At 41.1% G+C, this 11339-nt stretch overlaps 2 protein-coding genes across 7 annotated transcripts; one reads left to right on the forward strand and one right to left on the reverse strand.

Moving 5' to 3' along the window:
- The first annotated feature begins 4702 nt into the window (after positions 1-4702).
- On the forward strand, positions 4703-11013 carry pin4 (protein (peptidylprolyl cis/trans isomerase) NIMA-interacting, 4 (parvulin)). 6 transcript variants are annotated; one of them, XM_061834906.1, is made up of 6 exons: positions 4705-4840; positions 5907-5995; positions 7358-7421; positions 9240-9304; positions 9372-9491; positions 10720-11013. In XM_061834906.1, the coding sequence occupies exons 2-6, from the start codon at positions 5975-5977 to the stop codon at positions 10876-10878; spliced, it is 429 nt and encodes a 142-aa protein (XP_061690890.1). In that variant the 5' UTR covers positions 4705-4840; positions 5907-5974; the 3' UTR covers positions 10879-11013. The 6 variants fall into 6 exon arrangements, with proteins under 6 accessions (XP_061690889.1, XP_061690890.1, XP_061690891.1 ...); XM_061834905.1 differs by lacking the exon at positions 5907-5995 and having other exon boundaries at positions 4703-4840; positions 7308-7421; XM_061834907.1 differs by lacking the exon at positions 4705-4840 and having other exon boundaries at positions 4918-5995.
- Positions 7464-8690, reverse strand: nek12 (NIMA-related kinase 12; the record flags this gene model as incomplete). The annotated part of the gene is made up of 1 exon (XM_061835581.1): positions 7464-8690. A coding segment is annotated over exon 1 (843 nt), but the record flags the coding sequence as incomplete, so codon positions are not given.
- Positions 11014-11339: the final 326 nt, after the last annotated feature.

Consider the following 11339-nt stretch of genomic DNA (forward strand, 5'->3'; position numbering starts at 1 on the left):
GTTGGGGGCAGAATACGTAGAATACCACTGTTCCACAAATGTTTTATTGAGTTGGTAGTGTGAATGGTGTTTAAGCCCCATGGCTCCATCAGACAGTTCATGTCTGTTACTCTTAGTTTCTTCTTCTTTTCCTTTCGGCTTGTCCCGTTAGGGGTCGCCACAGCGTGTCATCTCAAATGAATGCACATTTTTTTGGCACAGTTTTACACTGGATGCCGTTCCTGACGCAACCCCTTAGAAGCTTACAGCACCTGGTATTCCCAGGCAGTCTCGTCTCTGATGTACACAATAAAAATGTATCTGAATATATCTTGTACAGGTAGGCCCTTTACTCCTGATACCGTTAAGGCCAGATGAGAACCGCCTGGTTGCCCTGACTATTTATTATTGGAATAGAGAGAAATAAAAAATCACTGGCTGTTCAGTCAAAACAAAAATTGTGATAGGTGGGTGACAATACGAGGACGGCGCTTTTCCTTTAAACTTTTGGACAAAATTAATACAAGGTCACAGTACTGAGCAGCATCACAAACTAATCATGATTTATACTTATTCATTTAAACTGTCCAACTCTCATATGGTGAGCATACTTGTAATCATCATGGACACACTGTGTGTGGGAGAGAACGCCATAAGGGAAAATGTGTGTCTACCATGAAAGATTAATGGCGTGTATGCAAAAAGAAATGCACATTTTCCAAAAGTAATGCAAGTGGGTGAATGCTTCGTAATCTTGAGAGAGATTGTGTAGCGATAAAATCATGAATCTGACATTTCCGTTAAGATGTTTACTCTGGATACTCACACTGGTACTCACAAAACCAACAAGTCATCTTACAATATTTCCAACATAGTTTTTTCCCCAACATTTTTCTGATTCACAATCAGTTACATTTATTGCAGTGATATACAGTGCCTTGTGTAAGTATTGGGATCCCTTGAACTTTTAACCTTTCGCCACATTTCAGGCTTGAAACATAAAGATATAAAATTGGCAAAAAGTGGGACACAATCTTGAAGTTGAACGAATTTTTTGGGATATTTTATACTTTTTTAACAAATAAAAACCTAAAAAGTGGGGCATGCAATATTATTCAGCCCCCTTGGATTAATACTTTGTAGCGCCACCTTTTGTTGCAATTACAGCTGTAAGTCACTTGAAGTGTGTCTCTATCAGTTTTGCATGTCGAGAGACTGAAATTCTTGCCCATTCTAACTTGCAAAACAGCTAGAACTCAGTGAGGTTGGACGGAGAGGGTTTGTGAACAGCAGTCTTCAGCTCTGCCCACAGATTATCGATTGGATTCAGGTCTGGACTTTGACTCAGCCATTCTAACAACTGGATACGTTTATTTGTGAAGCATTCCATTGTAGATTTGGCTTTATGTTTTGGATCATTGTCCTGTTGGAAGATAAATCTCTGTCCCAGTCTTAGGTCTCTTGCAGACTCTAACAGGTTTTCCTCCAGAATGGTCCTGTTTTTGGCTCCATTCATCTTCCCATCAATTTGAACCATCTTCCCTGTCCCTGCTGAAGAAAAGCAGGCCCAAACCATGAGGCTGCCACCTCCATGTTTGATAGTAGTGATGGTGTGCTCAAGTTGATGACCTGTGTTGCTTTTACGCCAACATATCGTTTTGCAGTATGGCCAAAAAGTTCGATTTGGTTTCATTTGACCAGAGCACCTTCTTCCACATGTTTGGTGTGTTTCCCAGGTGGCTTGTGGAAAATTTTAAATGAGACTTTTTATGGATATCTTTGAGAAATTACTTTTTTCTTGCCACTCTTCCATAAAAGCCAGATTTATGCAGTGTACGACTGATTGTTGTCCTATGAACAGATTCTCCCACCTCAGCTGTAGATCTCTGCAGTTCATTCAGAGTGATCATGGGCCTCTTGGCTCCATCTCTGATCAGTCTTCTCCTTGTTCGAGGTGAAAGTTTAGAGGGACGGCCAGGTCTTGGTAGATTTACAGTGGTTTGATACTCCTTCCATTTCAATATGATTGCTTGCACAGTGCTCCTTGACATGTTTAAAGCTTTGGAAATGTTTTTGTATCCAAATCCTACTTTAAACCTCTCCACAACAGTATCTAGTATTTCTGCCTGGTGTGTTCCTAGGTCTTCATGATGCTCTCCGCACTTTAAACAGAACCCTGAGACTATCACAGACCAGGTGCATTCAAATGGAGACTTGATTACACACAGGTCGATTCTATTTATCATCATCAGTCAACATTGGATCATTCAGATATCCTCACACACACCCCACTTTTCAGTTTCGTATTTGTTAAAAAAAGGATAAAATATTCACAAAGCACTGTATGTATTCCTACTAATAAAGAGGGCAAGTAGAAGATGTGTTGATCAAAGAGGTGAAAACGTTATTCAATCATACTAGGGGAGCATGGTGACATAACGATTAGATGGAAACCAATCCTTCAATACTTTCACAAGACAGTGTATGTACACATGTAGATTCTATGTGTGTGTGTGTGGATATATACACTGTATACACACACATTCATACATACACATTATATTTATATATATATATAAATAATAAGGGTTGCGTCAGGAAGGGCATCCGGCGTAAAAATTGTGCCAAACATATGTGCGTTCATCTGAGATGACACGCTGTGGCGACCCCGAAAGGGACAAGCCGAAAGAAACTTACTTTTATATAATATAATGCGCACACACACACAACCCCTAAGGAAGGTGGTATGGTGGATCAGCTGGAAAAGTGTTGACCACACAGTTATGAGGTCCCGGGATCAATCCCGGACCACCTGTGCGGAGATTGCATGTTCTCCCCATGCCTGCGTGGGTTTTCTCCGGGCACTCCGGTTTCCTCCCACATCCCAAAAACATGCAACATTAATTGGACACTCTAAATTGCCCCAAGGTGTGATTGTGAGTGCGGTTGTTTGTCTCGATGTGCCCTGTGACTGGCTAGCAACCAATTGGGGGTGTACCCTGCCTCCTGCCCGTTGACATTTGGAATAGGCTCCAGCACTCCCCGCAACCCTTGTGAGGATAAGCGGCTAAGAAAATGGATGAATGGACATACATATACACACACACACATAAACACACACACACAGTATATATACATTTAGAGATACAGATACTCTACGTAATATATATATATATATATATATATATATATATAGAGAGAGAGAGAGAGAGAGAGAGAGAGAGAGAGAGAGAGAGAGAGAGAGAGAGAGAGAGAGAGAGAGAGAGAGAGAGAGAGAGAGAGAGAGAGAGAGAGAGACACACACACATTTGTGATAAGTGAATATAATTGTGTTGAGTATTTTTTTGTGGGTTTCTTGAGTTGGCTGGTTGCCATTTGCATGTGGATTTGTGTGGGCTTTGCTACCAGTAACTACACTCACTTCACTTCACACAATGTGACCTTTTATTCATATTGTTTATGCCAGTCTAAGTGGGCTCTGGTCTATAACTATAATTTATTGTCTGACTTGATACTGAACCTTCGGTTTTAATTTAAGAGGCTTCACAAAAGTAGGACATTGAGTGCAGACTACCTCACTGTTCAGGGCTTTGAGATGGTGATGTGACAGTGAAGACCTTTTATTATTACATACAGTTAAACAGTAGCATTCATTTCATCCATCCATTTTCTGAGCCATTTAACCTCACAAGGGTCACGGGAGTGCTGGAGCCTATCTGAGCTATCATCGGGGAGGAGGCAGGGTACCCCCTGAACTGGTTGCCAGCCAATCGCAGGGCAGGCATTCATTTCATTCATGACCATCGGATTGCAAAATGCCAGGAGTTTTTAAAGTTGTCAACCTTCACAGGAATTCAAGGAAAACGTATGAGAATTTTTAGGAAATCATGGGATTAAATGGGGCTAAACCAAGATATTTTTTTTTTAAATGACGGTTGTCTCTTAATGGGAGAATTTAAATGTGATGACATTGAATATGTCGGAAGTGATCGTGCTCTATGCGCTGTCAACAAAATTGGCAGCACTCAATCTGTTTCAAAGGAAGAATCGGCCATCCATTCATGCATTTTCTTAGCCACTTATCCTCACAAGGGTCGCAAGAGTGCTCGAGCCTATCCCAGCTGTCAACGGGCAGGAGGCAGGGTATACCCTGAACTGTGTTCTATGTTGCAAGGCACATCGAGACAAACATCCACATTCACGATCACACAACTTGGGGCAATTTAGAGTGTCCAATTAATGTTGCATGTTTTTGGGATGTGGGAGGAAACCGGAGTGCCTAGAGAAAACCCACACAGCCACGGGGATAACATGCAAACTCCACACTGGTGGGTCCAGGATTGAACCCAGAACCACAGAACTGTGAGGTCAAAGCTTTTCAAGTTGATCCACCGTGCCGCCTCCTGGTAACAATAAAACACAAATATTGATATAACTATTTGATGAATCCAGAGAATGCCCAAATTATGTTTTTATGTCTCGTTGAGTGCACCTGCATATGCTGCTCCACCATAGTTAGAAAAAAAATAACACAGTCATGTGTTCTAAAAATAAAAAATAAAAAAAGTCTCTGACTTGAATGCTCTTTTAATGACTCAAAATTATACGTAATATTTTTCACCCAGACATCACCTCGTTTTTATGAGTACATTTTTAACCCTTATCCTTCAAGGACTTCAGTGTGACGACCATTCCTCCAGCATCGCAGAACTGAAACTCATCCAGGGAATCATCGCGCACAGGAGAGGAAATGGGATTTCCGCATGCCGCATGAACACACTCATCCTTTTCCTCATCTTCCTCAAAGTCATCCGAATACTCCACTTGGTCCTCAACATCGTGACAGCATTGTGAAAACACTGTAAGAGCAAAAAATGATGAGTTTGCCTTGATACGTGTTGAGCTAAGAAGGATTTTTCCTTTTCTTTATTTATTGCAATAGTTTAAAAAGAGTGGCTTTGTGACAAACTGTGAAGGAAATAGTGGAATGCACGTATGCAAACTGAAAACCAAGAATGATTTTTTTTTTTCCCCTTCAAAACAAGAGTGTTTAAAACCACAAGAAATATTTTGGTCACTCAACACAATAACTCGAGTTTTGACTCCTGAAACTTTGACGAAGCTAATTAATTCTGCGGTACAACGGACCTTTACGTCGGGGAATTAATTCTTTGAAGTTAGATTAACAAGCAGAGGTGAACATTCTTGTTACAGTGACAAATGTGTTTCAGTTTTGAGGAACTGGTGGTTTCGTCCACATTTTCCCTTCATTCACCACATTAATGGTAGTTGAAGCTAGTTTCTACTTTTCATTTTTAGTCAGTGCCAAGCTAAATACCCCCGATGCGGAGCTTTTTGTTTCTGTTTTGAGCGCCCACTCGAGAATTCTTTGATGGCTTCCTCTGAGTGACTCATATATGTAAGTAAAAAAGCCAAAATAAGCTATAAGACAAGTAATGGTGAAATGTCATCACTGTATAATCGCTAGTTTGAAATATTGAATGTGTTTGTTTTTAGGAAATTGCAACATCAATAGTTTGTCTTAATTTCAGGAAATGAAGAATGTGGACTAGTGTAACAGTAACACGTTGCATGAGTATGGTGAAAAGTAAATCTTCTTACTTTGGCTTGATTTGAAGAGCCAAGAGGAGCTTTTTAAACGCCGCTGCAAGTTGCGTTTGTACATGAGTTAACAAGTTGGACATTCTGCCAGAACATTCTGGTAGATTGGAAGCATTACCATAGACTAGCCAGAAGTTGGGCTGCACTGTATTTGTTTACCAAAAGAGGCTCGTCCCTCGGGTGCAAATCTGCTCGACTTCTTATACCTTAATGTATTTTCTGTGCGGGAACACATAAGGGGTTCATAAATTTTATTGTTTTATTTTGTAACAATAATTTTATGGCTATATTTTTGAAAAAAAAAGTTCAGGAAAAGAATTGTGGGGGGCATATCTGATAAGGTGGAGGGCTGGATCTGGACCAGGGGCCTACGATGTGGCAACTCTGGCGTAAGGTAATGATTTTCCATTTGTGTATGCTAGCTCCTTCTAGTCTAGTGGTAAGCTACTCAGTGTGTGATATGTTGAAGGGGAAATCCAGTGCTTTGCATGAACAATGTATCCAATAGGTCATGTAATATGTACTCGATTTTGACAATGTGATGTTAAATCCTTTCATTTAATAGTGTTTTGAGAAGATTTTTATCGATAATTACGAATTTTCAGGGGCGCTGCCATTTTCACGAGTCACATGACTTACGTGCGCGGATGTAACGTGTAAGGTGCTACACCAAAGGCTCGATTACATTGTGCCCAGCGCTGATTTCTTGTATTTATCCTCATCTGATGAAGAAATAGCAGTATCGGTTGATCGGGAAGACAGAGGAATACTTCCATACAGATGTGAACTTGTGCCTGTAAAGAATGTTGAATATTTGGATGGTTCTTCAGGCGGAAAGATGCTGGAGCCTCACTACTTGGAGGCCTACGCATGGAACATAAGCGCGTAAACAAAGGCCCCCGGAGCTCCGGGCCGGCAGCCGCGGATGGTTCCTCAGATGGGAATGACGCAGAGTCTGATGAGCTTTGGTATCCGGAGGCTGGCCCGAGCCGAGCTTCGTTGTCCGCCAGAGGCCGTTAGCCGAGCTTCGGCGCCCACCAGAGGCCGTTAGCCGAAGCTCGGTTTGCGGCCCACCGCCGGAGCTCGGTCGTCAGACTCCGCATCATTCCCGTCCCAAGAACTGCTGCGGGCCCCGCGCTCCGGGGGCCTTTGTTTACGCACTTGTTTGCGCGCAGCCCTCCGGGTAGTTAAGACTCCGGCGTCATCCCGCCTGAAGAGCCATCCGAATATTCAACATTATTTACAGCCAGAGGTTCAAATCTGTATGGAAGTATTCCTCTGTCTTCCCAATCAATCGATACTGCTATTTCTTCATCAGATGAGGATAAATCTGAGAAATCAGTGCTGGGGACAATGTAATCGAGGCTTTGGTGCGCCACCTTACACGTCACATCCCCGCACCTAAGTCATGTGATTCGCAAAAATGGCAGTGCCCCTAAAAATTTGTAATTGTCGATAAAAATTTTCTCAAAACACTATTAAATGAAAAACGATTCAACATCACATTGTCAAAATAGACATAGACATATTACATGACCTATTGGATACTTTGTTCATGCAAACCACTGGATTTCCCCTTTTAAGTTCTTAGCAATGAACGTATGAAACCAACACCTGAAACACGATCTTGTGGTCAGTTGTCTTTAACTTTTAAGCACGATGCATTTAGTATCTGCAGAGCTGACTATGTTTTGGTATGGTTTTAGGTATGAATTACCCGGGAACTCAACAGAGCCTCTCCTTGTTGATAAACCAGAGTGTCGAGTTTGTTCTTCTAAAGAAGACCAGCTTCCATCCTCGTCCTCATCAAAGTCATCAGGGTAAAGAGAACCCCAGTGATTCTGTCCATCAGCACAGGCACCATCATCCTGGACAAGGCACTCCTCGTACATTGTGTCGTGACACTGAATATGTCGTAAGTGATCTTGCACAAAGGCGCTGTCAACAATATTGGCAGCGCTCAGTCTGTTTTCCGGTTCAATGCACAGCATTTTTTGGATTAAAGAGGAGATACTTTGGGAGTAGAATTCAGGCACCGGCTCGTACTGTCCTTTGGTGATCTTGTAAAAGAGACTGAGGAGGTTGGAGGCTGCAAATGGAGGCGTGAGAGCACAGATCTCATAGAGCAGGCAGCCCAGAGCCCAGATGTCAGACTTGGAGCTGTAAGGCACATCCTGGCACAGTTCCGGGCTCAGGTAGCAGGGCGTTCCAATACATGTAGAGGCCATGTCAGCTGTGCTTGACATCACTCTGGATACCCCAAAGTCACCTAACTTTACAATTCCTTGTTTAGTTAGTAAAACATTTGAGGTTTTGATATCCCTGTGAAGTATTTTAGCTTTGTGTATGTAACTCACAGCCAGGGCGACCTGCACAAACCATCCCATGACGATGCTCTCCGTGAAGAAGTCGCTTGGTTTCCTCTCTTGGACTCTGTCATCTAATGTCCCGCCATCGCAGTAGTCCATCACAATGTAAATAAAGCCGTCATCAGGGCTCACGAACACGTCGCTGCAGTTCACTACGTGAGGTTGCTTTAACTTCCGAATTATCTCGGCCTCTTGAAGAACTGCGCTGTGTGCTCTTTTGCTCTCCAATTTGATCCTCTTCACTGCGTGCAACCTCTCTGACTCAGCGTTTCTCATCAGGAAAACTTCTCCCGATGCCCCCCTGCCCAAACACATCACCTTCTTGTACTTATCCATTTCCTCAGGCACAGGTCAGAGCTGTTAGGCGACCTGCTCTACACAAGAACGCTGCGCCATGATGTTTTTGTGTGTGTTTCAGTTGCTATAGAGACCAGGCGCTGTGAAAAGTGAGAGGAGGGTCCTTTGTGTTCTGTTAATAAATGTCCATAGAGTCCTTCCATTTGTATTCTTCTCACAAGTTCAATCTGTTCGTGTGCTACGGGCTCCTTTACGCAAATGAGTTGTTTATTAATTCATTATATATGCTGTATGATTTAAAAAAAAAAAGTCAACTCTAGAATGATGCCACATAAAAATAACATTTTTATTCTCCGTGCAAACTTAACGTACATGTATTCTTTTTGTCAAAATATGATGTAAAATATTACATTGCTAAATAGTTACTGCCAATTTGAGGATAACGACATATAATCAGCATTTCCGTTTGACATACATATCTGCTCAGGAAAATTTGAAAGTTGCAGTACAATAGAATTGAGAACTCAATTTGGGCGTGTGAACAACACATTTTACATTAGATGGCGCAACAAAGATGAGCTATCGACAATGTACCAATGTTCGCCGTAGAAGAAGACACAAGTTGACTGCGCATACGCAACAAAACCACAAGCAAGTGGTGTTTACATTTTGCATTCTATTTTGAATTTCAGTAAAAAAAAAAAAAAATACTTAAAATGCCACCGAAGGGCAAAGAAGGCAAGGGTACGAAAGGTTCGTACTCTCTTAGTTATGCATTTTTGCTTAAGATTCGATATATCGTCTCAAATCACGACATAGCTTGCAACTGCGCTCATCTACTATACAGTAAAGTACGTGGGCTAAGTTAATAGTAGTTATTATTGTAGCGTTATTGTCGATTTTCATCATTATTATTATTATTTGTGTGATGGTCCTGGCCGATTCCTCATTGCTGAATCTTGTGCTCAGTAGGAGCGTCAGGAAGTACAGAACCTGAGAAGAAGGAGAAGGCACCGAAAGGTGGCACTGCTGTAAAGGTGGTTACTTTTTTTCTGTCTAATTGTGTACCCCCAACCAAAGTACTCACGTGTACCTTTTCTCTAGGTTCGCCACATCCTCTGCGAAAAACATGGGAAATGCATGGAGGCGATGGAGAAACTGCAGGCGGGAGTTCGTTTCAGCGAAGTAGCATCACAGTACAGTGAAGACAAAGCAAGACAAGGAGTAAGGAGGACACTACATTCAACCTTGATTTATCTCATTCCTAATTACATTGACCTTTATGCCCAAGTTCACTTCTTGTCTCAGTTTAGTGTTGTACAAGTTGTTGTTTATGTATAATATTAAGTAGTAGGGTTTCAACAATGAATCGATAATATTGATTAAAAATGTATCTTTAAAAATGTGCTGGCAAGGAAGTTCATCGGGACTCCAAATGAAAATGTGTTCTCAATTGCTCCACCTTGACAATTAGAGGCTGAAGCAAGCTCAATAGTGTACCAGGTTCCGACGACGCGTTTGATATCAAGTGATAATTAGCAATCATTTCTCCAAATGAGGCAAAACTTCCCTACTGCAGGCTGTTTATTTGTCACTCCCAGTTGTAGTTTGCTGTAAACTCTGCGCATAAATATATACAAAGAAGGCATTCACAAACATGCGAACAAAACAATTGGAAAATTTGAAATATTAAAATAACACAGTGTAGCCCTGTTATATACTTCTGGTGTAGTGATAATAAATGAGACATATGGATGTGTGTATAAAGCTCTTCACAACGGATGCATGTCACACCACACAAGATTGCCTTGAGGGGGTGGCGTGGGTGACTTGGGCAATTGGGGAGGGACAAATTTAAAGTGGACCACCACGTGCAACCTAAAGCACCTACATATAAAACTATTATGCATTTTATGTTTAAAACATGTACAGTATGATTGATCAAATTTACAAAAAAACATAGGTCAGCTATTAGGAATATTTAGAATTTTTTTTATTGTTCTGCCTGCCACCTGTTTTTCTGCAATTTAATTAAAAAAATATTGGTATTGCTCTTGTGTATCATCTATGGCCTGTTGTCAACGGTTTTATATTTTTTTAACAATTCATAATTTATTACTTGGAACAGTGCTGGTGTGTTCATATAACAGCCAATTTTTTCCTGGCCTACCAATTTGAAATCCAGTACTCTTTTTGAGGAAAGGGATGAACATTTTAAAAAATCTATAATCTGATTCATTGTGGAGAAAAAACATTAACCAAGTAAGTGATTATTAAAATGGTCAATAGTTGCCACTTGAAAAGATAGTATTGAAGCGCAGTGGATAGCGGTAAGGACGTTTGTCTCACAGTTAGGATGAGATTCACCTGCGATCCTGATGAGGACAAGTGATATCGAAAATAAACGGATGGTTATGGTAACATTTGGGCTAATGACTAATGTCTTGCACAGGGCGATCTGGGTTGGATGACGCGAGGATCCATGGTTGGACCCTTCCAAGAGGCTGCTTTCAACTTGGCCGTCTCCTCCATGGATAAGCCGGTTTACACAGACCCGCCTGTAAAGACCAAATTTGGTTACCACATCATTATGGTGGAGGGGAAAAAGTAATGAGGAGTGACATGAAATTTGGACTTCTACGTTCAAACTGAGCTCCGTTTTCAAAGTGATTGTTTCAGTGTTCCTCCCTTGGGCCAATGTTTGTACAAAGGAAAGAAAATGAATAAAATGTCTTAGTTAATTGCACACTACCATGTTCTTTGTTTATCCATATACATTCACTCAGATCAAAGCAGTGAATGAATTGTTATTAGATCTTATTTAAGGTAACAGGGTGCTTTGATGGAAAATATTAAAGTATGAAGGTTGTAACAAGAAATTGCTGAGTAAGTTAAATATTGTTTTTCTAGCTGTTACATAAAATGAGAGACATGTTAGAGCCTAAGAAATGTCCTTATTATAATATCACATCCACAAACAAAACTTCGGGATGCAGCCTTTTACACTAATCTAAAATTCAACCCAAAATTCTGAGCAGGATGGTGCATTGGTAATTTGCACCTCTTGTTTTA

The sequence above is a fragment of the Syngnathoides biaculeatus genome, chromosome 11 (assembly GCF_019802595.1).
Source record: "Syngnathoides biaculeatus isolate LvHL_M chromosome 11, ASM1980259v1, whole genome shotgun sequence".
Classification (NCBI taxonomy): Eukaryota; Metazoa; Chordata; class Actinopteri; order Syngnathiformes; family Syngnathidae; genus Syngnathoides; species Syngnathoides biaculeatus.